Source organism: Drosophila takahashii, chromosome 2R, assembly GCF_030179915.1.
Source record: "Drosophila takahashii strain IR98-3 E-12201 chromosome 2R, DtakHiC1v2, whole genome shotgun sequence".
In the NCBI taxonomy this organism is placed as follows: domain Eukaryota; kingdom Metazoa; phylum Arthropoda; class Insecta; order Diptera; family Drosophilidae; genus Drosophila; species Drosophila takahashii.
Genome location: NC_091679.1, coordinates 36,579,446 through 36,604,415, shown reverse-complemented (window position 1 = coordinate 36,604,415; position 24,970 = coordinate 36,579,446). Strand labels below are relative to the sequence as shown.

The following is a 24,970-nucleotide window of genomic DNA, read 5'->3' as shown; positions in this document are numbered from 1 at the left end:
TAGTTTAAATATTTTCCTTAGCTTTGGAAACACCCGTTTTTGGTTTTAAAATTATTTCTGTTATCTAAAATTACTCATATATTTTTACCAAAAAATTGGGGCCTTTCGATAGGTTCAGTAATTTTCGTACTTATAATAACGGTCTCACTGCCCCCAAACGACTTTTTGCATTGCATTGATTTTTACGCCGTGCTTTTGCTTTATCGATCTAGTTTAATTAAGTTCAAAAATGTTCTGTGCGCTTCTACTAGTCTGCTCAGAGTTTCCGTTTAGTGTTTTCTAACGTTGGGATGCGTACTTGATATATGATATGTTCGTTACAATATTGTTACAATAGGTGCGCCTTCACTGATTTCGATTTCGATTTCGAAATGGCCAAGAACAGCTTTAAGACTTTAATCAGCCAGAAACATAAGACGTTTCCGGCGGACATAAATATGTACGGAATGAAGTGTAAATCGCAACTGTTGGAGGATCAGGAGAATGTGACCCTGATCATCAATCGGCGGAACTCGATCCGCCAGAAGCCGAAGGGCTGGACATGGACCCTGCTGCGTTGCAGGTGGCAAAAGAAGCTAGTTCTCTTGTTAATATTTATTTGTATGTGCGTTCTAATTGTTTTCGCCAATACGCATCTCTTGGTTCGCGGCAATATCCTTTCGGCCTTCCTTTCGAGTCGTCTGAATAAGCTCTCGAGTGCGGAGAAACAGGAGGCGGGCAGATATCCGGATATCCAGGCCACGACCCCGGCAGTTCCTCCGGTCCTGAGGCCAACGCACTATCTGCTTAACTACTCCTCCGCCCAGCTGGAGTTGGGCTCGCACCTGAATGGCTTCGCCTCGGACTACAACATATTTGTTATCTATACCCGGGAGAACTACCATCTGAACCTGAAGTTCGATCTGTTCGCTCACAGCCTGCTGAAGCACACCAGTGCCCAGTTGCACTTGCATGTGATTACGGACAGCGAGAGTCAAACTTCGGTGCTGGAGATCCTGCAGCGGCAGATACGGAGATTCCGGCGAACGGTCATTTACACCATATACGATGTGAAGGTCTGCTCTAGCATCATACAGGATATAGCCGCTAAGCTGTCTCCCTACTTCAGCTCAGCCCCAAACTCGTACTACAGCGACTCGCTGTTTTTCCTATCCCTCGGCCTGCATAGAATCGCCGATAGGAGCCTGAACAGAGCCATTCTGCTAGATTGTGATATAGTCTTCCGATCCGACGTCCGACTGCTGTTCCAGGAGTTCGACAACTTTCTGCCGCACCAGCTTTACGGACTCGCTCCGGAACTGACGCCCGTTTATCGCCATATCCTGTACCGCTATCGCGTGAGATATCCGAAGACCAGTTTCGGCAATCCCTACTATCCGATGACGAACAACGAAATGGGCAACCAACATAGTCATATTCATCACGGTTATCCTGGCCTGAATTCCGGGGTGGTTCTGCTGCTCCTGAACCGCATCAGGAACTCGAAATCCTATCTGGAGAAACTGACTCATTCAGAGGTGCACACCCTGGTCGCCAAGTACTCGTTCAAGGGACATCTCGGGGACCAGGACTTCTTCACGCTCCTGGGCTACGAGTACCCAAATTTGATCTATAGACTGGACTGCATTTGGAACCGACAAGTATGTAAAACACACCACTTACTTGGACTATTTTAAAGGAAATTAATTTTTAATTCACAGCTCTGCACTTGGTGGAAGGATCACGGCTACAGCGACATTTTCGATGCATATTTCCGGTGCGAGGGCAATATTAAAATGTATCATGGAAACTGTAATACGCGAATTCCAGAATAAATAAAATTGTTATAGTAATATTAAAAATTAATGGAACGAATAATGAGATGTTGGAATATTTCAGAAATGGGAAAGGAACAATAGTGTGTTGCAATGGAATCGGAGATTGAATTTTCAGTAATTAGTAAAAATAAAAATACATTTCTTAAATGTAAGCTATCACCTGTTTAGAAGGATAGTTTTTAAAAATCATAAATATTTATTTTTATATTATTTTTGATGGGATGTGAAAATGTTATCGATAGGTTGATGCGGCGGAGTGGGAACACGCCGATTCCGTGGTCTCTATTGAACAGGGTGCTTCGTGTGAGTGGTTTCTCCTCTTGTTTCTTATCTTTAACCTTCATTTCTGGCTCCGTTTAGCTATGAATTAGGACCGGACCGAAGAATCAGTCGAGCATATATAGTTAACCATGGCGCCGAATGCAGCTGTACCAGTGGAGCGATATGAGCCCCAAAACATTGGAATCAACGCGATTCTCCTGGGGCCGCCGGGATCCGGCAAGGGAACGCAGGTGGGTCCAAAGTTACATAATGATGTGTGTTTTTAGTGACATGGACGCTACATGGTCTATAAATAAATACAACGTGTACAAATGCGCGGGATTATTGTTTGCAAATATCGGGATAAACCCAGTTAACAAAAGGATGACTTATATAACAGTAGATATGTAGCCACAAAGTTATGTATCCCAATATGAATAAAATATACATAGATACACATGTGCGAAGAAGTCATTTGACCCTGAATCAAGTGAAAAGATTGGCGAGATGAAACGAATTAAATGAGGGCACCTTAGAGCAATCAAGTGGGTATTATGCAGGCCCAGGCTATTAAAAACCCACCAGAACTTTCTTGGCCGCCAAGAATGCATCTTATCTAGCGATTCACGCTAATTGCCGACCTTTGTGATATGAGTGGTGCCGAATTGATTAGCTTTAACTGAAACTTATCAATGTTTTTAATTATTCCCTCTTTGTAGGCTCCCCTCCTGAAGGAGAAGTTCTGCGTTTGCCACCTGTCCACTGGCGACATGCTGCGGGCGGAGATTTCGTCCGGTTCCAAGCTGGGAGCTGAGTTGAAGAAGGTCATGGATGCCGGCAAGCTGGTCTCTGATGACCTGGTGGTGGACATGATCGACTCCAACCTGGATAAGCCCGAGTGCAAGAACGGATTCCTCCTGGACGGATTCCCCAGGACTGTCGTTCAGGCCGAGAAGGTAGTTAGACTTTAAGTACTCTGTGTATTCCGGTTACTTAAGCCATTTAATCTGGTCTTTTCAGCTCGACACATTGCTGGACAAGAGGAAAACTAATTTGGATGCTGTCATTGAGTTTGCCATCGACGACAGTCTGTTGGTGCGGCGAATCACTGGCCGTTTGATCCATCTGGCCAGCGGGCGGTCCTATCACGATGAGTTTGCCCCTCCCAAGAAGCCAATGACGGATGATGTTAGTATCTCTGTGGAATATTCGTAAAATTTACTAGATTACTGAGCCTTTTAACAATCCACAGGTAACCGGAGAACCTCTAATCCGTCGCAGCGATGACAACGCCGAGGCTCTGAAGAAGCGATTGGAAGCATATCATAAGCAGACGAGGCCCTTGGTCGACTACTACGGCCTGAGGGGTCTGCATTTCAAGGTCGACGCCGCCAAGAAGTCCAGCGACGTCTTCTCCACCATCGAAACTATATTCCAACGCAAGCGTCCCGCCCAGGCTCAATTATGATTTGTTCCTGCGCACTGATCCAGTACTGATAACTGCCTCCTGACAATTTATTTTGAAACACACAACAACAGACACACAAGGTTTAAGCCTAAAGTTCAAGTTGCATCTAGGAATCCTAAATAGACGAAATTACCATTACTCGAGAGGTCTACAGGTCGACGACTACTTTCCTTGTACAGATTTCTAAAATGTATAAGTGTTTGTTACTTTTTACATTTCACTATTTGTAACTACAATACAACTTAATAAAAAAAAAGTATATTTTATGCTTAACGTTTGGTTTGCATTTTTTGTTTTGGATAATTTACGGCCAACAATTCCGGGTTTAAACTTTAAACCTCCCAGTAGTCTGAATTTATTTCCGCTTAGCTTCTGGAACATGACAAGTCTGACTCAGTTTTGAATCGAGAAATAATGGAAAGATTCTAATTGTTCCGAGAACTATTAAATCTTTAAGTACGACATCTGAAGGGTCACTTTGCACACCCCTTAAGTGTAATAAATGAGAAATTGCTAATGGAAATCGTTAATAGGTTCGTTAAATTCGATAAACAAATACATTTTTATTATGTTTGCCCGTAAATAGTAGTTGCGAATCCCTCACAGCCCGACTTTCGATCGCCGTTTAGTACACAGACGTCACCTGCCTAATGGTAATGTCAAATTAAGTATGTATAACTATCGCATATATATTATATAAATTTATAACGACGATTGACTAATCACTGGGTTGACTTTTCAGCAATAGCGATTTGCGCTTCAAAGTCTAAAGTGTGTGCAATCCCATATGGATACGAACTCAGCCCGAATACAGGCTTACAATGCGACGCGTGTATTACACTTGAAGTTCAATCCCAGGCAAAAAAGTTGGCCCAGGTATAAAAGCGCACTCCATAGAAACATTTCTCAGTTAGTTCCAGCAGCTGAATTGCTTCACATCTATCTACTTCGATTCGTAGTCGCTAAAAGTCGAACTCCCATTGTAAGACCACCGTTCATATAGTTCGAATCATATCCCACGGACAACCAGTTTTCTCGCGTGTAAACAGTGACATCTTTTTTGTCAATAAATGTGTTTCAGATACGCATACAAAGTGGCGTTTGCTATGCATTCATTTGCATACATATCTGATAGAAACACATTTTGCGAATGCAGTAGCTACTAAAAAGATTTCCAGCGTCTATTAAAATCCCCCGAATAAAAAACTGGTTAACCGACAGACCCACTAACGAGTCCAACAAAATGTGCTGATTAATGATGAATGTTTACCCCAATTTTTTCCATAGAAACCATCAACATGAAGATGATTATTGCGCTTCTCGTCCTCGGAGTGGTTCTGGTCGCCGCCGATGATAAGTACACCACCAAGTACGACAACATCGATGTGGACGAAATCCTGAAGTCGGACCGACTCTTCGGCAACTACTTCAAGTGCCTGATTGACACCGGAAAGTGCACACCGGAGGGTCGGGAGCTCAAGAAGTCCCTGCCCGACGCCCTGAAGACCGAGTGCAGCAAGTGCAGCGAGAAGCAGCGCCAGAATACCGACAAGGTCATCCGCTATATTATCGACAACAAGCCCGAGGAGTGGAAGCAGCTGCAGGCCAAGTTCGATCCCGAGGAAATCTACATCAAGCGTTACCGCGCAACCGCCGCTGAGTCCGGAATCAAGGTGTAACTCCCGATGATCCCGATCCCGGAAACATATTGTTATATGCACTGTTAATTAGGTCTATCTGTTAATCAAAATTCTGTTTACGATCGTGCGTCGAATAAAGAGATTTGTTTTGTACTCTACGCATTTAGAATACTTAGTTATCGAGAGGGGGATCTACAAGTATCAGAAGTCATATCAATTAATTCAGTTAAATGCCGCAATTTAGTCTAGTCTCATGGTAATTTAATGATGACTAATCTAAAGACAATTAAAGTCTTAAAAAAACCAGTCACTAGATTACGTCTAGACCTTAATATACAGTTTATATATGGCAAGCCGATTTGCATTAACATTGCAAATAAAGGCAGCTACGGCTAGTTGGCAAAAACATCGCGTGTCCGTCTTGCTTCTGAGTTTATTACTTATATTATTCTTAAAAGGGGCAATGAAACGAAACCAATGGCCGGCAAGTAACTCAACCATGAAATACCGTCCTTCAAAGAACGAACAATGTAGTAAGAATTATTAATGTCACGGCAAATTCACATCGTAAATCGAAAGAAAATTAAATATTATATCAGTATTTTTTAATTATCTTATAAATGTACAAAGCTTAGTGTAAAATTGTGGGGCAGCATTTACGTTAGGGTTTCCCCTTGGGCGACACAGGCCTCCAAATAGTCTATGCGTCGCTCAAGGATCGTTAGTTTTTCATTTAGAACCGCCAGACGGGAGCGACAGGACATATCTAAAAGGAGATACAATGCAAGCGTTGTGTTATCAAAGTGAAATATTTTAGGAATATTCAAATATTGTCATTTTTTGTAATTTTGAAATTTTAATTATGAAAAAAACAAATATTAGGTATATATATATACAACTTAAATATTAAAAGTCTTGCAGAGTGTAAGAAACATACTGACAGGATGAAAAATGGTTTTCCCTATAAACAATATATATTTTTGATCTCTATCACCGTCACTCAGTTCATGTACTCTAATTAAGGTCTTATATACGAACATATGTAACAAATCTTCATGACTTGCCGAAGTCAATTTTCTCTCGTTTATTTATCATTTATCACAGCATTATGTGAACCAAATTTAAACCGATAATATGTACTGAACTTCAGTGAGTAATCCAGAGAAGATAAACACCGACTTCCCTTAGGAGAATTAAACTTCGTATACAGAAACACAAGTACATAAATCTATTTATCAATTTTTCGCACAATGCAACGGCTTTATTTGCTTTTTATTGACATAAAATCCGAGTAAATAAAGCCAATGGCAATGATAGAGATTTGTTAGTAATACTGTTTATACGGTCATTAATTCAAGTCCGAGCAAATACACCCATACATATGCGAGAAAATGTGGGTGCTTCATGTTTTCTTACCGAAAGAGTTCAGAAAGTCGGTAATTCGCTTTATGCTGGCCGTTATCACTTCGATGTATTCCCTGTTCGCCCAGTCCTGGTGGATCTGCTTTTGAATCGCCTCTCTGTGAGCTCCACTCATATTTATTTATATATTTATTCCGTTTCGTTAAATTATATGTTTACTAGGAGAGCCGAATTGGGCTGGAACAAATATCGATTACTATTCGATGCTATCGGTGACTTCAGACTATCGATTATTCTCACTGCTAAAAATTAATTTGGGCGTTACAAATGTAAATGTAATTTAAAAGTATTTAAGTACTAATTTAACTCCCTTGTTGCTATCCCTTGGCAATCCCTATGAAAGATTACAATAATGCAATAAAAATAACAATATATAAGTAAATTAAAAAAGCACAAAACTAAAAACAAAAGAACTGAACAGCGTTCTGTTTACTTTAAAAATTGTATTCTAAATTCTGTTATTATTTTTTTTATATTAAACCAATTTAAAAAATACCAAAATTGTGCCGTTAACCACGTCCCAAGCTATTTTTTGTTCCAGTTCCGAATGTTTCATTCGGGGAACGGAACGATAGTTATTGATGCCACACACACAAGCCCACACGCACACAAGCATACCCTAGGTGGCCCGTTAACTACAGTGTTTTTCATTTAGTAAACAAAAATGGACTTTATAGACGATTTCATAGAGGAATACAAATGCAATCCATGCCTTTGGAAGGCAGACTCGGCCGACTTCAGGAACCGCAGTCGCCGCCAGGAGGCCTATGCGAAGCTGATAGATGTGGCCACCAAGCACGGGGAAATGTACAATGTGGAGCGAACAAAGCAAAAGATAAACAATCTGCGCTGTGCATTTCGTCATCAGTTAAGGAAGTACAACGAGGTCAAGAAAAAGGGCGAGAAGTACGAGCCCTACTGTCCCAAGCGGCGCTACTTCGAGTCCCTGATGTTCCTGAAGGACGAGGAGATTCCCGGCGACAAGAAGTGCAAGCGCGATCAGTCGGGCTGCCTGGATGGCGGCTCCGTGCAGTTGGTGCAGCCGGAGAACTGCGACGAGTTCTCCGACGCGGAGAGTCTTCCCAAGCCCCCGAAAGTCCAGTCGGCGGATGCGAGCAAGCTGTCGCCGAACAACAGCGCCAACGAATTCTGTGCCAACATCTTCGAGGAGGCCGCCGCCGCCGCCGTTGCCGCTGACCCCGTTATCAGTATTAAGACAGTGAATGCAAACAACCATGCTGGTGGCGCCACCATCAAGGAGGTCGAGATCGTGGTGCCTGCGAACAACCGGCTACTGTCCGCCCGTAGAAAATCCGTTCCCGACACCATGGCCATTAAGTCCCCGCCCCCCGGTGGCGACTCCGAATCGCCGCCTTGCAAACGCATTGCCGCCCAGAGCCAGCTGAAACTGAATAACAACCAGAGCCAGAAACCCAATCACATGATAACCCGGAAAAGGTCTTCCTCGGTCTCCTCGCAAATTTCGGAGGACAACGAACCGCCGGCCGGGAAATTCCGGGCCGACATCTCCACCATCGACTTCGAACGACTCTTCTCGCTGGCTCTAAAAAGCGCCGACAGTCAGCTGGACGATCACTTTTCGAACTTTGGAAAAATCATCGCCCACAAGCTGCGCTCGATGGACGGAACCCAGGCTATTTACGCGGAGAAGATCATCGCCGATGTGCTCTATCAGGGCCAGATGAAGATGCTGTCCACCCTGAGTATACACCAGTTCTTGGGCGTGGACAATGCAACGGTCTATCTGGAGAGCCACAGTAAATGATGATGGCCGGGCCCCTTTAAAGACGTACTTTTAGAGTTTATGTAATAATAAGATGTAACAATACAGTCATGTGTATAAAGCAATGTTTCATTTGAAGGAGAGGGTTTCCTTTCAGTTGTCTAACTCCAAAGAAAATCCCATTAATGGAGAAATCAAGGATGATGTCGGGACTAATTTATTATATTCGATGCATGAGAAGAACATTTAATTGCCATATTTAGGCACTATCGTACTTTCTTAGAAGCATGGCCCAAACGTCCGGGTATCTGGTCTGTAAGAATGTGGTCAGCTTTTGCGCCTTTTGAGCCTGTTGTGGGGAGCAGTTCCTGCATTTTCGGGTTATGACTTCTGGCAGGGCAGCTGAAATATCAGTAATGATGTATTATAACTTGGAAAACGCAAAGTTATTTCGTAAATGACAGTCTTCCTTTTTGAAATAATAATAAAAATCGAGAGTTTGCCTATTTTTATTACCTTTTAGCTGCAAACCCAGCGAATCGCAATCGCTTTTTCCGAGTATGCACATAATTTGACGACTGACTACCACCTGGTTGTTCAGCAGTTTGTTAATGTTTCTCTCATCTGCTTGGACACTTGACGAAATTAAAATAATTATGAAAATAAAATTAAGGAGCAAAGAAAGCACTCGGTTTTTATTTAGAAATAGCATCCTTCTTGAACCCGCGACTGTGTAGTATAACTGAATGTGGAGCAGAAACTGTGTATCTGTGTATCCCATAGATATACGTGCATGCGCAAAGGGAGCTGGGCTTGATAAAATCATGGGTTGGGTATGGAATCGGTAAATAATGCGATTATAATTTCAGATATCTCAAGAGATGTCGTTATATTCCATATAAGCACAGACTTTGTAATTACTTAATTTCGAATTTCTATTAAGTAACATGTTTCAAATGATCTAAGATTTAATCCCATTAAACAAGACAGCACCTGCTGTTCCATACGATAGCATGTAAATAAAGAGCTTTCAATGTTTTTGCGTTGTGCTTAAAAGTTATGTTTTACTAAAACAACACATTAAGTACTTTTGCAAGGCAGTCAAGACAAGAACAGAAGTAATCTACGGTTTAATTATATAATAGAATAGTGTGTAGAATAGACGACTTAAAGTACAATTATATAGATTTAATATGTATGTATGTCTTATATACATTTCCTAAAACTTGAAAGCTTTATTTAAATATTTTTACATGCAAGTATGAAAATACATTTGACAATATAGCGAAATATTATGTTTTATTAATTTCTATTGCGATACAATGGGGCTCTTTTTGTCTATGTCAGATATATTCGCGTTGTTCTGCGGGGCAGCCCCGTTCCCAGGGCTGGCCGGGATGGCTCCCGCCCGGTCGATGCTCCACGGATTCGAGCCAGAGATGGGCGAGTCGGCGTGCCCGAAGCCGGTGTGATTATCATGCTCCACGGCATTGGTTCCGTCGTATTGCGTGTTCTCCAGCCGGGTGATCAGCCGTTCGTCCTCTTCGCCAAACTCGCCGCCCATCAGCGTCGGTTCGCCGACCACCATCACGTCCTGCGAGGAGAGGGAGAAGCTGGGGCCGGAGGGGGAGCGCTTTTGGTTCGTCACGGGCGGCGTGTTCGAATTGTTGCCGCCACCCGAGTTTGAGCCCTTCCGCTTGCGCCTTTTGTTAGGTGGTCGCTGTGGATCCTTCTTGCCCGGCGGAGCCACCATTCGCTGCCACTTCTGGAACAGCGTGGTCTTTAGGCAATCGCGCGGACTCAGGGCGTACGCCTTGTGCCGCGACATCAGCTCCTGCATCGGCTCGAGGATGACGCACAGGCGCAGATAGTTGAGGGTGGAGTTCGTGATGCCGGCCCGCGTGATGTTCTTGGTGATTTGATCTAGCAGCATCGGATCGGGCGGCAAACTGGTGCCGATCACGGACCTTGGAATGAGCTCGCGGTGTCCCTTGATGGTCATGTGCCACGACTTGATGCGCATGTAGTCATCGTACATGAACTCCAGGATCAGTCTTGCGTCGGCGCAGACCTTTGTGAAGAAGGGCTTGCCGTGCTGCGTGATCACCGTGCACTGGTCGCAGTCCAACGTGATGGACGTGTTGTGGAACGACTCCTTGGCGTGCTTCAGCTGAAAGTACAGATCCGAGACGCCGCCCTCGTATATGCTGCGGAAGAAGCGCGGGATGAGCGTCCGACCGATGGTGTACCGCTTGGGGCCGTCCTCCAGGCAAAACAATATGGTCAGCCGGGCGTCGTCCTCGAAGAATTCCGTGGTGAACGAGTCCCACCAGCAGTTGTCGCTCTCCTCGTTGCGCTGCTGCAGCCGCTTGTTCAGCTCGAACACCCGGTGCTCCGTGTGACTGAAGTAGGAATTGTGCCGCCTGAAGCCCTGATCGATGCGCTCCATCTGCTGCGGTCCGCCCATCATGGGGTGATTGCCTCCGTGGCCAAATGGCGATGCCGGCGGCATCGGATTGAATTGCCCGCCAACGCCAAAGACCGTCGGCGATGAGAAGTGCCCGGCCTGGCCGCTATTGAACGGAGTTCCCGAACTGGCCGGCCGCGAGAACTGGCCCAGTCCCGAGGAGGGCGATCCGAAGGGTCCGCCCACGGGACCATTAAAGTTGCCCGCCGTCGCCGATTGCGGATAGTTGCCGGGAATGTTCTGCGCACCAACAGGTCCGGGTGTCGATGAGCCCGAGGGAGCAGGTGAGGAGGTATACTGAGGTGTGTTCGAGCCAGGCTGGTTGGAGTTCTGGAACACGATGGACTGGTTGCCGGCTGGCGAGGATTGGCCGGCGGGCGGATACGGATTGCCGCCGGAGTTGTACGGCAGGCCGCCCTGGGGGAAGCCGCCGCTCTGGTTGCTCCCGTCCGGATTGAGGGAGGCCGCATTGGACGCGGGCAGCATGGAGCCGCCCTCGTTGACCGCCTTCCAGCTGCCGTCGTCAATGTTCGCTTGAGAAGTCATCGTATTGCCAGCGTTTAAACCCCTACGATTCATGCCTGTGGTCGGTTCTATCGGGCATTCGCGTCGGCCTGCAAAATGGGATAGTTAAGGTCCATTAGTCTCCACACATCACACTATTTTCGGCGATTCAGTAAGGAAATATATTTTTAAGGTGCTTATGCTTATGCGTATGTGTATGCACTTGTCTGTATGTCCCACTGCATTTACAAAATATGTGTGTACACACACACACTTTTCACGGCCCATTCGCACGGGCAAACGGAAAACGCTCTCGACCTGCCGGACTACCGGATTTTGATGCGGTAGCAGCCCATTTCGTATACGCACCTTGCAAAAGGCATACAATATTTAATTCTTAAAGCACAAACACATATAAATGTATCTACAATTTAAGAAAACTGATTGGCCTCCACCGATAGTTTTGCCATCGCTTTCCAAATAGCAGTTTTCGATAGGAGTGAAGGCAAGCTAAGAGATTGTCTCCCTTGTGGAACGAGTGGAAGGGAACGCAGGGGTTGGTTGGGCTTGGATGGGTCATAAATTATTTTGTTTGTTTTTATATTTAAATAAGAAGGCGTACAGATTTAAAAAATATCAATAATTTCTATTATTTCTTAACTCTAATAAATTTATTAATTATAAAATAGCCTATCGATAACCGATGTCGTGAGCCAAAAAGGATCCGTCACTTTTTTGATCTATTCCCAGTCCGTTTCGCCTTGTCTCGCGCCGCACCCTTGACTTAATAATTTAGTATGTGCCGAATAAATTTGTAATCAAAATATTTGTAAGACTGTTGCTTTGAAATCGGTAGTTTATTTTATATTTATGTAATTACTGCCTTGTGGCACTCCAAACACACGGTGTGATGCGCTCACTTGTTGGACATTTTTATATCAGTGTACTTGTGTAGGTATGCTATCTATATAAACGGCGTTTATTTCGCACATTTTCCGTGTTTGTTGTATTATAAACAGATTTTCGGTAACCCAATAGGCTCACTTAAAGGCTTAATGGTATAGAAATCGCCCTGCCTGTTTTCGAGAGCATGCGAAAATGTGCTTTGCCGTGCAGTTATATATGCACATTCCTGTGTATGCATATGTATGGTGCAATGTGCGTTTCCTACACTCTAAACAATTTGGTGTCTCTTTCAGATCGTGCAAAAATGTCAACTGAGAGCCTAAACAGTTTGAGCGACAAGGAGCTGCACAGAAAGCTGATCCAGAGCGGTTTTCCCAACACCCCGGTGACGGAGACAACGCGAGCGGTTCTCATTGAGAAGCTGAGGAAGCACACGCGCGCGGACAAGCTGAAAAAGCGTAGCAACAAGTACGTGCTGTACTCCAAGGAGCAGCCGGAATCGCCGGCGTATCCCCAGTATCCCCAGCCGCCTATCTACGCCAATGGCCTGGACAACAACAACGACCTGGAGCTCCTCGGTCGCAGCTCGTCGGTTTTTAATCGCAGCTTCGACGAGAACGACTCCGTGAGTCCGTTGCAGTTGTCCGCATCCAAGATGTACGCCCCACCGCCTGTGGTGGCCTCCAATTACGACGCGGACTGCTCGCCACATGGTTTGGCTGGCCTAAATGGCAAGTACCGGCAGCAATGCTCCATGCCATACGCCATCGACACGTCGAATAACTACGGGAAGCCTAGCAGCAGCAGCAGCAGCGGAAAGGTCAAGATATCCGATGGAGGTGTGGTGAACAGACTGCTCAGCTTTCGGGACACCACAATCCAAAGGAAATTCAACTACCCAGCAGGCCCGGTGTCGCGAGGCCCGCCCAGGAATGAAAGACTCAATCGATTCGCTTTGTCGGACCTCAAATCGTTTTTCAAAAACCCCGACATCCGACCCTACGTAATACCACAAGTGCTCATTTCGCTGTTCTTAATTTTCCTGACAATAATCACTGTTTTGTACGTGGGCAAGCGGTTCGAGCAGAGTCCCATCGACAAGACCGCACTGAAGTATACATTATGTAACCCCAACGAATTGCAAATGGTCGGCGAAAGAGTGAATTGCATAGCAAAAGATTCGCTGAGGGGCGCACTGGATTTGAGCGAGGAGCTCTTTAGGCATCTGAACGAGCGAGCCCGGCTGCATCACTGCAAAGACGCCAGTTTGTCGCCCATTCTGGAGATTGGCGAGTTTATAAGGGAAATGATCAGCAGCCCAAAAGTTCACAGGGGAAATTTCCACAACAACTTGATGGCCGCGAAATATCTTATTGCCGAGAATCCGCAGTGGAGCATTCAAGTGGTGGATTCCTCGAAGCCCGTTGGACAGAGCTCGTATTTTGAGCTTTCCGAACCCAATCTGCCGCTCAAATGCATTGTGATGAAGAAAATGACCCGCTTTTTTACCGTGATCGGTACACTTCTACTCGTCGTAGCTGGATTCCTTGTCGTCTACTTTGCAGTGGTGATTTACCGAGTCAAACAGAAGGAGGCCATGCTGGCGGTCGACCAGTTCTCAAAGGACATAATCAACGAGCTGATTTACCTAAGCTCCCAGTCCGAGAATCCCGAGGTGATCATCAGCCAACTGCAGGAGAAGTTTTTGCCGGCCAAGAAGCGCTCTAAGCACTTGTCTTCTTGGAATAAGGCGCTCAAGCAGCTGGAGAAGAACGACAGCCGGGTGCTCTTTGGAATGGTCAATCGGGATGGCAAGCCGATGCGCACAATTGCGTGGAACAGGAATCTGGACAAGAAGGATGTGGGTTTGGTGAAGAAATGGCAGAGTCCCGCCTTCGACAACTCCAACAAGATTGCCAACCCACCGACGCCCTGCCTGAAGATCCGGCACATGTTTGACTCCTCGGAAGTGGACCAGGCCAATCTGAAGCAGTCGATCGTCGAGTCCATCATCGAGAAGGTGGGCTCGCGCTGTAAGATTTGCGATGTCCAGCTGGACATCCAGTCCTGCTGCGTTTACATCCGATGCGCCAGCGAGGAGGACGCCGGCATGATTCACAACGAGATCAACGGCTGGTGGTTCGACAAGCGCTTGATTTCGATTAAATTCTTAAGACTTGAACGCTACCTAAGCCGGTTCCCCAAGCCCTCGGCCGAGCCACTTTACTTTCACACCAGCGAGGCAGCCAATAACACTCACTCATAAACAAAACAAAACAAACAACTCTACACTAGTTACTTAAGTTATTAAAATGCGAATTTGTTTTACATGTACAAAGGGAGTTTTCTCTTTTATTTGGCTATTTATGAACTAAGTTATAAACGTAACATTGTTACTTTGTTAGAGAACTGGAAGACAGAGCACTTTCGCCGGTCTCCAAGTGTTTGATGAGGCGGTACAAGGCGGCAGCTTCCTTAATTTTGCTGAAACCCACGCAAAAAGCTTCGATCTCGATGAATAGTTCCTGGAAAAGATAACTAAACATAGTGACTTGCTCGAAGGAAATGTTTATAGCTCTCACCTTAACATTGACGATTTTGTTGCGGATTAAGGACTGAAGAAATACGCAGACCAGACGCACAAGTCGGGATTGCATGTACTTATCCTTGACTGTTTCGCAGGTCGAGATGCAGTTGCTGATGTACAAGTGAATGAATTCCGTGGGCAGAGGTCCCGAAGTGGTTAGTCTGAATAGAGATATTATAGGGAACTTAAAGAATATGTATTGTATTTGTGAGAGGCCCTACCGGTTGACCACTTCCATGGAGTGAAGCGTGATATCCATATTAACCAATATATTAAAGTACTCCGTTATATCGGTGGTCATCATCAGTCTTAGTAAAATCTCAATGGAAATTAGGGGATTGTTTTCAACGAGCAGAGGTAGCTAAAGAAAAAGTTTTGTTATTGAATATTATCATAGATCTCTTTGGGTAACTCACTTTGGCTGGGGTCAGTCCATATTGCCGTGCAATGTCCGTGTTTTGTTTTAGAAGGTCGTCGAACAAAATGTGCTGATCCTGCAGACTGAGTGGCTGAAGGAATGCCTGTTCAATGAGATGCTTCGTGTTGGGAGTAACGTAGTTGGACTGGTCGTAAAGGATCTCCACCTTATCGCTGTTCGACTGGTTTATCCACAGCAGTTCGTCCTCGAAATCCATTAAGGGCGGTGCGATGGACAGAAACATGTTGGCTACCTAGTTTTAATTTGGAGTTAATGCCGCAAGTTTTCATAAGACTTGATTTGTCTTGTCTTGAAAGTAAAATTTATAAACAATATTAGTGTGACCTTAAGAGAAAGCGTTGGAAAAGACTTGTGTTTGAGATATTTTTAAATTATAAGTAAGCATTAAAATTAAAAGTAGGCATTAAAAGCTTTAATACATAATAAAAATATTATAAAAAATATATTTAAATAATTTATTTAGCCATAATTAGGCATGTTTCACCAATTCCATCGTTTCAAATTAAAGAAGCCAGAATGCGTTAGCCACTTATGTCATGTTTGGCCACACTGCGTTTCCGGATTTTGTAAATCTTCCCAAAAAGTATCAGCGGCATTGTTGCTGCGACAGCCTGATCTTGCCGAGCAATGATTTAAATCCCTAAAAACAAATAATAATAACGTTAAAATGGACCGCGGCAAGGGAAGCGGCTCGAATAGATCCCAAAAGAAGGTCCCGCTGGGCGGAGAACTCTTCGCCCTTGGCACCAAGAGCGTTCGCGATGACTCCAAGTCCAAGATCCTGCCCATAAAAGCTATTTCCTCCTCCGATCGCAAGCGCGAAGCCTCCTCCTCGTTGGCCAGCTCCAGCAAGCGGTTCCGCGGGAATCTGAAAGATGCGGGCGCCACGGACATCTCCGCCGGCAGCAGCCAGTGCGAGACGTGGGAGCAGTTCGCCATCGACTGCGATTTGGAGTCCGTAATCGAGACCATCTACGCAGCCCTGGAGCAGAACGACAACGAAACAGTGGGCCGGCTGGTCTGCGGCGTCATAAAACAGACAACGACGACGGCGACGACGGGCTCGGCGCGCTCCAAGGTGGATAACATAGCCCTGCTGGCCCTGATCTACGTGGCCAAGCTGCAGCCGAGTATATTCTGCACGGATATCGTGGCCTGCGCTTTGTTATCCTTTCTGCGGCGCGAGGCTAATGTGAAAATGCGGTACAACACGAATCTGCACATCCTGTTTGCCAATCTGCTGACCCGGGGCTTCATGGAGACCAACCAGTGGCCGGAGATCCTGCTGCGCACCTACATAGACGATGCGGTCAACGAGCGTTACTGGGCGGACAATGAGCTGTGTGCTCCGCTCGTGAAAAACATATGCGCTGCCTTCAAGACCCGCACTCCGCACATAAGTCTGCTGCGGTGGGATGTGAGCACCGCTCTGCCGTCGGGTCAGACGCACAGGGACAGCATGACCGTGGACGACGATTCGGGGGACAACTCCACGCAGAGCCTGGACGCAAGTCCCCTGAATACCGGCGAATCGGAGCCCATTTCCGATGCCATGTGCACCACTAAACCCAGATTTAGCGATGCTGTGGTGCAGAAGCATGTCAGCGATGCTATTCGGGATCAGCTAAACAAACGCCAGCAGCAGGATAACTACACGAGGAACTTTCTCAAGTTCCTCTGCACCACCGCCGGCATAGCAGAGGTGCGGTGCCTGAGCATCTCCCGGCTGGAGCTGTGGATCCACAACGGCAAGCTGGTCAAGTTCGCCCAGCAACTGCTCTCGTACATCTGCTTCAACATCAAGGGTCGCAGCACGCAGGACAACGAAGTGCTCTTGGTCCTGGTGAAGATGCGTCTTAAAACCAAGCCCCTGATCAACCACTATATGTCTTGCCTGAAGGAGATGATCTACCTGCAGCCGGACATCTTAAGTACCGTGATGAAACTGGTCGTGCAAAATGAGCTGTCGAACACCAGGAATCCGAACAATATGGGAATGCTGGGTAAATGAACAAAGGGTTCTCTGAAAGTATCAAATTTATTAACCATATCTAATATTCCCTGTAACAGCCACTATGTTTCAAACGTCTTCTGACCAATCCGCCGCCAATCTGGCTGAAATCTACCAGGAATTCTTGCTCCAGCGAGACGATTGCCTACGCACCCTGCGCGTCTTCTTAAGGGAGCTCGTGCGAATGCTGCGCTTCGATGTGAACCTGGTCAAGTTTTGCAAGACATTTCTGAGCGAGCGAGAGGACCTGACGCCGCAAATCGAAATGTTCGAGTTCAAGGAGCGAATCTTTCAGTCCATGGTGGACATTGTGTGTCTCTGCATGTTTCTTTCGGCCACTCCGCAGGCCAGGGAGGCCAGTTTGTCGCTAAAGACCAATCGGGATACAAAGAACAATCATGCGCTGCTCAAGCTGTACAACCAGATGTCGCAGATTCAACTGGACACCGTGTCCTGGATGTACGAAACAGTGCCCACTGTCTTCAAGATTCCAGCCGCCGAGTATCATCAGGCGCTGCACAAGCTGCTGCTGCTGGACAGTCCGGAGCAGTATTCGCGCTGCGATCAGTGGCCATCGGAGCCGGAGCGAGGAGCCATACTGAGGATAATCTCGGAGACGCCGATTCACGAGGAGACCCTGCTGCGAATCATTTTAATTGGCATCACCAAGGATATTCCCTTCTCCATCGCGAACACCTTCGATGTCCTGCTGCTGGTCATCAAGCGAGTGTCCGGCATGAAGGCCACCAATATACCGGCTGTGCAGGCCAACAAGTTCGACATCATCGACTTTCTGTTCAGCATGTCCGAGTACCATCATCCGGAGAATATCCGATTGCCCTCGGACTACGAGCCACCCAAACTGGCCATCATTGCGTTTTACTGGAAGGCCTGGCTCATTTTGCTCATGATATCCGCCCACAATCCCTCCTCATTCGGAGCCTTTTGCTGGGATCACTATCCCACCATGAAGATGATGATGGAAATATGCATTACCAATCAGTTTAACAACTCGGCAGCCAACAAGGATGAGTTGCAGGTGGGTTTTATTTAAGTTTAAGTACTTTTATGTACTACAATAATTTTATTCCAGATAATCACCGTGGAAAGGGATCACATTCTGCAGTTCGAAACGTACTTGGCTGCCCAGACATCGCCTCATGCTGTTATCACCGAGGAGACTGCCATTCTGATCACCCAACTCATGCTGATGGATCCAATGGGCACGCCACGCAAAGTGCCTTCGATGGTGTTGGATCAGCTCAAGTTTCTTAATCAAACCTACAAGCTGGGCCACCTGTTCTGTCGCTGCCGCAAGCCGGACTTGCTGCTGGACATTATCCAGCGGCAGGGCACCACGCAATCGATGCCCTGGCTTTCTGACCTCGTTCAGAACAGCGAGGGCGACTTCAGCCATCTGCCAGTGCAGTGCCTGTGCGAATTTTTGCTCTTCAATGCGCACATTATCAACGAGGAAAACAGTCGCGATGCCGAACTGGTCAATTTCCTCAGAAACTTGATATTCGATGGCAATCAGAGCCACCAAATCGTTTGCGAGCTGTTGGACTACATATTTAGGCGGCTATCGTCGACGGTAAAACAATCCCGGGTGGCTGCTCTCTCGGGTCTGAAGATCATCTTCCGTCACTCCGGTGACTTCGAAAACGAATGGCTCTTGAAGTCGATCCAGCAGATTCCGCACTTCTTCGAGGTCAAACCCTTTATAATTCCCCAGCTGCGAGCTGCCTGCCAAGTGGAGAATTGTCCCGAGTTGATTATGGCCTACATTCAGTTCATAACTGCCCACACGCTGAACGATCCGGTGAACGAAATGCTGGATCATGTCATCGATATGGCGCAGCTGATTGTGGAGCGCAGCACAATGTTCCAGCACATCATTATATCCCAGGAGGACTATGATTACGTGCCCGACGAGAACCGCATTCAGACACTCAAGTGCCTGTTCGTCATGTTCAATAACTATATCATCAAGCTGCGCGAGTACCATGAACCGTACGAGTGGACTGAATACCCGGACTTGCTGATGGTTCAGTTTGACGATGGAGTGCAACTGCCGCTCCACATAAACATCATTCACGCCTTCATTATCCTGCTCACCTATTCGAACAGCAACATGCCCGAATCGATACCCATATTGGATTACTGGTTCCCGCCAGGACGTCCGGCGCCGGTGGCCTTTCTGCCCAGCATGCCGCAGGAGCAGGTTCAACTGCTGCCCGACTGGCTGAAGCTAAAGATGATCCGGTCCTCGGTGGACAGGCTAATTGAGGCCGCTTTGAACGACCTGACGCCCGACCAGATTGTGCTGTTTGTGCAGAACTTCGGCACGCCTGTGAACTCGATGTCCAAGCTGCTGGCCATGCTGGACACCGCTGTGCTGGAGCAGTTCGACCTGGTGAAGAATGCCATTCTGAACAAGGCCTATCTGGCGCAGCTCATTGAGATTCAGCAGGCGCGGGGTGCCAAGAACGGACACTACACCGTGCAGGCGCTCGATCTGCATTCGCACTCGCAAACGGTGCCGGATCTGCCCAAGATCAGTGTGGTTATCCAGGAAACGGTGGAGATAGGCGACTACGATTCCTTCGATTCGACCAGTGGTCCCAGTGATTTTCAGACCACCAAAGAGGTGGCCCAAACGATACTCACGCAGCCGGATCACTTGACTGTTGCGAGAACGGATTGCAGGAACTTGATTCAGAAACTGCTAGACATGCTGGCCAGCCCGAATAGCAATCGCAACGAAGTGGTCACTGCCATAACCGAGGTGATAGCTGTGGGTTGTGATGTCATCATGAGCCGGCATGCCTGCACTTTTTTGAGGACCTTCTTCAGTTGCATGCTGCACAGCGACAAATACCACATTCTGGAGAACACTCTGCAAAAGAACTTTAGTATTTTTAAGCACAATTTCACCGACTCCAGTCTGCTGCAGAAAACGGAGCTCTACCACGAGAGCTTGGTTTTCATGCTGAGAAACTCGCGAGAGATTTATGTGCAGCAGTATAAGGCGAATACCGCTTCGATGGCAAGAAAGCGGATCGTCAGGGACATCATCAAAAGCTTCGATCAGTCCAAGGACTGCAAGACGGTAGCCAAGAGCAAGAGCGACCAGCTCTTCCACAACGGGCTCTTTATCGACTGGCTGTCCGAAATGGATCCCGAAATTGTTTCAACGCAGCTGCTCAAGGAGCGTTTCCTCTTCTCAAAGTCCTGCAGCGAGTTTAGGTTCTACCTGCTCTCCCTGATCAATCACCAAACCAACTGGGATACCATCGAGCGGATAGCCGAGTACTTGTTCAAGAATTTCCATGAGGACTACGACTACGCCACGGTTCTCAACTATTTCGAGGCACTGACTACGAATCCAAAGTTGTGGAAGGGCCGCGAAAAGTACATGTCAAAGAACGTACGGCCGGATGCCTTTTTCCTGCTCAAGACCTCGGAACTCGAACCGTTTGCGCACTTCATCCTCCACGAGGGACTTGCCGAAGTGAAGGTAGACAGCAGAAACTACGACTTCAAGCTCTGCTCGCGCATGAACCTGCTCTTCAAGCTGACAGAGAAGCGAAGAGACCTCATGGTGCGGGTGATGGAGCACGTGGAGAACAGTGCCCTTTCGGACTACCTAAAGCTGCAGGTTCTGCAGCAGATGTACATCATGTATCCGCGCGTCAAGTTTCTGAAGCCAAGCAAAACCGGGGAGCAGGCCTACAAATTGCAGAGCTTGAAGGGCTGTCAGGCCGACAAGGTATCCAATAATCTAATCACCTGCTTGGGCAGTCTGGTTGGCAAGAAGGACTTTGAAACCCTGTCCACGGACACCGAGTTGCTTCTGCGCAAGCTGGCTGCCTCGCATCCGCTGCTCTTCCTTCGCCAGCTGAGCGTTCTGTCGTCCATTATGCAGGGTCGGGCGCAGCTCAGCATGAAGGCTCTGCGGGAGGAGCACCACTTCCATCGATTCGTGCAGATCCTGCGGACGCTGGAGCTGCTGCAACCGACCATCTTCGAGGACGCGTACAAGAACGAGATCCAGAACACGCTGTCGTGCTACTTTAACTTCTTCAAGCATCACAGCTCGGTGAAGGAGGCCTGTCAGATGCTGAATAAGTTTGTGCAGATGCTGCAGGCCTACATAAACTACAATCCTTCGAGTGCCCTGCTCTTCATCGAGCAGTACGTGGGCATCCTCAAGGAACTGGCCGCCAAGTACACCGCGCTGGGAAAGCTTCAGGTTCTCGTCCAGGCAGTCGCCCTGCTGCAGCACAAGTCCCACTCGGCCACCGAGCTGGACGACGAGGAGGTGAAGTACGAGTACGACCTGGACGAGCACTTCGAGGTGAAGCCATCGGCCAGCAAGCCCGCAGTGACAGAGGAGCCCGTCGAGGGCAATCCGTCTACGCCGATTGATGTGGGCGGCAGCAGGGGCGCCTCTTCGGTTCTCACCCTGGGCTCCTACAGTCGATCGAACTACACGGACATATCGCCGCACTTTCTCGATCTGATCAAGATCATCAAGCAGGCGAACACCGAGGATGTCGTGCTGGGACCCATGCAGGAGCTAGAGTGCCTCACCTCCAAGAGATTTGTGTTCATCAACGAGCTGTTCGAGCGACTGCTCAACCTGATCTTCTCGCCGAGTGCCCAGATCCGATCCATCGCTTTTATTATCCTGATCCGGCATCTCAAGCACAATCCCGGCAACTCGGACATCAATCTGTGCACCCTGAACGCCTACATTCAGTGCCTGCGGGACGAGAACTCCTCGGTGGCGGCGACGGCCATCGATAATCTGCCGGAGATGTCGGTGCTGCTGCAGGAACACGCCATCGACATCCTCTCGGTGGCCTTTTCGCTGGGTTTGAAGTCGTGCCTGAACACTGGCCACCAGATTCGAAAGGTTCTCCAGACCCTAGTGATTCAGCATGGCTATTAAATGGTCGGTTTATAAGTTAGACTTCTCATCGTATGTATATTGTAATCTTAGCTATTAGTAATAAAGTGAATCCAGCGGTACGAGATTTTTACCACACATTTGGAAATGGAATTTGTTGAAATGCCACTTCGGATCAAGTTAAATATTTCATTCTTTATTTCTACTGAAAATACAAATTATGTAGAAAATTCTCATACAAATTGGCGATATCAACAGGATACGTGCTTCCATCGCTGTTTCATGCATGCCTTGTTTGTTAAATGCAATGCACAGTGCTCGTACAGTTTATTGGCGGTCGGTGGCCCGGAGTTTCTCCTCGACGGCTTCCCGGGAGGCTTCGGAAAGATCAGTGGCTTGTATGTACTTTTGCACGCCCACCAGCGACTTCTTGAGAGCATCGAAGGAGCTGGAGTACAACATCTTCTTCTTGACCTGTGTGTGTTTGGGGGGAATTTATTAGTTTCTGGATCTGCTTGACTTAAGGTGATGAACATACCTTGGCAGTATCGGGACACCATGACATGAGGAACAGCTTTTGCTTCTTTGAACTCTCAGAGGTGCCTTGACATTGGTGCATGTACTCGAAATCGAACAATCCATACCTGTAGAAAGTGGTTAAATGTAGAAATTAGATTACGATTGATACGAAAGATAGGTATATCTATATAGTATAGAACCACAACCTACCGGCACTCTCCGGGACCGCATTTCTGGATATCTTCTAGAAACTGATCGTATTCGGCGTTGCGATCTGCCACAGTCTCCACATCAATCTGCTTCTCATCGCGAATGTAGAAAATAACATAGCGATGTTTTTTGTCCTTCTTTATTTCCTCGTATGTAGTCTTGCAGACATCAGACACAGTTACACCAGAAGCCTAGAAAATAAGAGAGAAAAAATGCACTTTAAATATATATTTTGAATATTTAAGGCGCGCGAATCTGTCAACGACAGATGTACATATGCATGAACAGACACAGGGTGCTCTGTACTATATTTTACGTCGAATTGAAATATAAAAGTCTTCATTAAATGGACATTAAATTGATGTTAATATTTTTTAATGAATACCTAATAGGTAAAATGATAAAATCAAAGTTATGCACTTACTAAAAAAAATAATATACATGAAAATAATAGAGTTAAAAACTCCTATTATACTTATACATTTTTTTTAAATATACAATTATTGTGATTCGAGGTTAAAATTCTATAACAAAAAGAAAATTTAAATCAAATAATTTATTGGAAAAGTGATTCACGTCTAAAAATTCGATTGTTTCAGGTTTTGTAGCGACATAGAACACGGGGCACCCTGTTTTTAACTTATGTAGATTTGCATGTGTGTGAGTAACTGCAGACATAACTGCCCACTTTCAGCTGACAGTATAGCCGTCTCTTTTCCGCCTCGCAAATTTTATTTCTTTTGATTGCCGGCAATAACAAACATTAAGGTAAATAATTTATGCTGCTTATTGCCATTGCTACCGCAGAACTTTTACCGCTTAAATAAGTTGGCCGCATGTGGCGCAAATACGACTGGGAGTGGTGGGCGTGGCACCATTTACAGCTCATTCTCCCCTTTTTTTTCATTTGCCGGCGCTCAAAAAGTTCAAGGGTAAGTTCACAAGTGCCGGCAAGTTTAAGGGTGAGAACAAGCCGAGAAAACAGAGAAGAAAAATGAGAAATGGGAGGGGTGGCAGTTCGATTGTTTTCCCCACATTTACCCCCCACAGAAAAGAGAGAAGAAAATGCAAGATTTTCCATAATATTCGGGGAAAATGCGGACAAAATCAAACCTATCATACATACAGACGTCTGCACCACACACACAAGCAGACAAGAGACATACGTACATACACCAGGCGCAAGGAAACGATCACACCTTAAATATGTATGCCTGGATATATATTTTTGTACATATTTCTGTATGGTAATATAGTTTTACATACACACATTTTGCGTCTGCGAGAAAATAAGCATTAAGCATTTGCCCCGCAGATACATACATACGTACGTACATATTTATAGCCATCGGAAATATAAAAAAAGCGGTATACCCACACACACTCAAGTGTGTAAAAATATAATACATATAGACATGAAAATCGAAATGTGTGTGCATTTCTCTTTCCAACTTTTTAATTTTTAATCACTCCATTTTTCCAGCAGCTGCTTTTTTGAGCATTCTTCTGCGATTGCTTTTCGCGAATTTACCATTTATGAGTGTGAGAGTATGAAACACTTCAATAAATGAGTAATATCCGCCTGCTACCAATGACTAATTTGGTATATATGTATACGCACACATTCATGACCATGTATATGCCCGAATATGGCCAACGTACATATCGGCAAAAAAAAGTTGAAATATATGTATGATTGGTATATACACACTTATCTGAATGTATGTATATACAGATTTCAAAGGAGATGCTTATATGATTCATCGAATCGAAGACACTTATTCGCACTCCTACTCGGTCTTCCAGTATTTATCCAAAGCGCCTGATTTTCCCACCGAATCTGATTCAGAGTCACCAGTGTACGTACCATTTTTCCTGTAGTTTTTTACTTTCACAATTTTCAAATTGCCTGCAAAGTATATATTACAAATACTGTTTAACCTTCCGCCTTCTTTCACGAACAACCGGACGAATCAATTTGGTCGCTTATTTCGCATAGGGTAGAGTTGCCAGGCGCGTGCGAAATATCAACATGCGTCGTGACGCGTCATGAACGTTTG

The 24,970-nt window shown here is 46.2% G+C and overlaps 11 protein-coding genes across 14 annotated transcripts; 6 read left to right on the top strand and 5 right to left on the bottom strand.

Moving 5' to 3' along the window:
• Nucleotides 1–135: 135 nt before the first annotated feature.
• Xxylt (Xyloside xylosyltransferase) lies at nucleotides 136–1,845 on the top strand. The gene is made up of 2 exons (XM_017158145.3): nucleotides 136–1,640; nucleotides 1,701–1,845. The coding sequence occupies exons 1-2, from the start codon at nucleotides 306–308 to the stop codon at nucleotides 1,812–1,814; spliced, it is 1,449 nt and encodes a 482-aa protein (XP_017013634.2). The 5' UTR covers nucleotides 136–305; the 3' UTR covers nucleotides 1,815–1,845.
• A 285-nt stretch (nucleotides 1,846–2,130) lies between these two features.
• On the top strand, nucleotides 2,131–3,819 carry Ak2 (Adenylate kinase 2). Its single transcript, XM_017157935.3, has 4 exons — nucleotides 2,131–2,329; nucleotides 2,798–3,034; nucleotides 3,099–3,266; nucleotides 3,331–3,819. Exons 1-4 carry the CDS (start codon nucleotides 2,228–2,230, stop codon nucleotides 3,544–3,546), a joined length of 723 nt encoding a protein of 240 aa, XP_017013424.2. The 5' UTR covers nucleotides 2,131–2,227; the 3' UTR covers nucleotides 3,547–3,819.
• Nucleotides 3,820–4,375: 556 nt separating this feature from the next.
• Nucleotides 4,376–5,344, top strand: EbpIII (Ejaculatory bulb protein III). Its single transcript, XM_017157938.3, has 2 exons — nucleotides 4,376–4,528; nucleotides 4,834–5,344. The coding sequence occupies exon 2, from the start codon at nucleotides 4,845–4,847 to the stop codon at nucleotides 5,223–5,225; it is 381 nt and encodes a 126-aa protein (XP_017013427.1). The 5' UTR covers nucleotides 4,376–4,528; nucleotides 4,834–4,844; the 3' UTR covers nucleotides 5,226–5,344.
• Nucleotides 5,345–5,774: 430 nt separating this feature from the next.
• Nucleotides 5,775–6,810, bottom strand: HSPC300 (haematopoietic stem/progenitor cell protein 300). The gene is made up of 2 exons (XM_017157939.3): nucleotides 6,603–6,810; nucleotides 5,775–5,952 (listed from the first exon to the last, which is right to left on the bottom strand). The coding sequence occupies exons 1-2, from the start codon at nucleotides 6,721–6,723 to the stop codon at nucleotides 5,843–5,845; spliced, it is 231 nt and encodes a 76-aa protein (XP_017013428.1). The 5' UTR covers nucleotides 6,724–6,810; the 3' UTR covers nucleotides 5,775–5,842.
• A 368-nt stretch (nucleotides 6,811–7,178) lies between these two features.
• Nucleotides 7,179–8,473, top strand: LOC108068405 (uncharacterized). The gene has a single exon (XM_017157934.3). It carries the CDS (start codon nucleotides 7,273–7,275, stop codon nucleotides 8,392–8,394), a length of 1,122 nt encoding a protein of 373 aa, XP_017013423.2. The 5' UTR covers nucleotides 7,179–7,272; the 3' UTR covers nucleotides 8,395–8,473.
• Nucleotides 8,474–8,553: 80 nt separating this feature from the next.
• On the bottom strand, nucleotides 8,554–9,108 carry LOC108068407 (uncharacterized). The gene is made up of 2 exons (XM_017157936.3): nucleotides 8,869–9,108; nucleotides 8,554–8,754 (listed from the first exon to the last, which is right to left on the bottom strand). Exons 1-2 carry the CDS (start codon nucleotides 9,062–9,064, stop codon nucleotides 8,612–8,614), a joined length of 339 nt encoding a protein of 112 aa, XP_017013425.2. The 5' UTR covers nucleotides 9,065–9,108; the 3' UTR covers nucleotides 8,554–8,611.
• A 280-nt stretch (nucleotides 9,109–9,388) lies between these two features.
• Nucleotides 9,389–11,839, bottom strand: Chi (LIM domain-binding protein 2 Chi). 2 transcript variants are annotated; one of them, XM_017157933.3, is made up of 2 exons: nucleotides 11,693–11,839; nucleotides 9,389–11,433 (listed from the first exon to the last, which is right to left on the bottom strand). In XM_017157933.3, the coding sequence occupies exon 2, from the start codon at nucleotides 11,396–11,398 to the stop codon at nucleotides 9,662–9,664; it is 1,737 nt and encodes a 578-aa protein (XP_017013422.1). In that variant the 5' UTR covers nucleotides 11,399–11,433; nucleotides 11,693–11,839; the 3' UTR covers nucleotides 9,389–9,661. The 2 variants fall into 2 exon arrangements, with proteins under 2 accessions (XP_017013422.1, XP_070068763.1); XM_070212662.1 differs by lacking the exon at nucleotides 11,693–11,839 and adding an exon at nucleotides 11,547–11,583.
• Nucleotides 11,840–12,068: 229 nt separating this feature from the next.
• MAN1 (LEM domain-containing inner nuclear membrane protein MAN1) lies at nucleotides 12,069–14,567 on the top strand. 2 transcript variants are annotated; one of them, XM_017158116.3, is made up of 2 exons: nucleotides 12,069–12,274; nucleotides 12,523–14,567. In XM_017158116.3, exon 2 carries the CDS (start codon nucleotides 12,534–12,536, stop codon nucleotides 14,493–14,495), a length of 1,962 nt encoding a protein of 653 aa, XP_017013605.2. In that variant the 5' UTR covers nucleotides 12,069–12,274; nucleotides 12,523–12,533; the 3' UTR covers nucleotides 14,496–14,567. The 2 variants fall into 2 exon arrangements, with proteins under 2 accessions (XP_017013605.2, XP_017013604.2); XM_017158115.3 differs by having other exon boundaries at nucleotides 12,070–12,278.
• Nucleotides 14,555–15,585, bottom strand: Not11 (CCR4-NOT transcription complex subunit 11). 2 transcript variants are annotated; one of them, XM_017158117.3, is made up of 4 exons: nucleotides 15,233–15,581; nucleotides 15,038–15,177; nucleotides 14,812–14,977; nucleotides 14,558–14,754 (listed from the first exon to the last, which is right to left on the bottom strand). In XM_017158117.3, the coding sequence occupies exons 1-4, from the start codon at nucleotides 15,476–15,478 to the stop codon at nucleotides 14,623–14,625; spliced, it is 684 nt and encodes a 227-aa protein (XP_017013606.2). In that variant the 5' UTR covers nucleotides 15,479–15,581; the 3' UTR covers nucleotides 14,558–14,622. The 2 variants fall into 2 exon arrangements, with proteins under 2 accessions (XP_044249189.1, XP_017013606.2); XM_044393254.2 differs by having other exon boundaries at nucleotides 14,555–14,977; nucleotides 15,233–15,585.
• A 263-nt stretch (nucleotides 15,586–15,848) lies between these two features.
• IntS1 (integrator complex subunit 1) lies at nucleotides 15,849–22,321 on the top strand. The gene is made up of 3 exons (XM_017158049.3): nucleotides 15,849–17,258; nucleotides 17,326–18,305; nucleotides 18,360–22,321. Exons 1-3 carry the CDS (start codon nucleotides 15,923–15,925, stop codon nucleotides 22,221–22,223), a joined length of 6,180 nt encoding a protein of 2,059 aa, XP_017013538.2. The 5' UTR covers nucleotides 15,849–15,922; the 3' UTR covers nucleotides 22,224–22,321.
• Nucleotides 22,322–22,356: 35 nt separating this feature from the next.
• Nucleotides 22,357–24,935, bottom strand: tsr (Cofilin/actin-depolymerizing factor homolog tsr). Its single transcript, XM_017158050.2, has 4 exons — nucleotides 24,778–24,935; nucleotides 22,911–23,101; nucleotides 22,720–22,825; nucleotides 22,357–22,655 (listed from the first exon to the last, which is right to left on the bottom strand). Exons 1-4 carry the CDS (start codon nucleotides 24,778–24,780, stop codon nucleotides 22,509–22,511), a joined length of 447 nt encoding a protein of 148 aa, XP_017013539.1. The 5' UTR covers nucleotides 24,781–24,935; the 3' UTR covers nucleotides 22,357–22,508.
• Nucleotides 24,936–24,970: the final 35 nt, after the last annotated feature.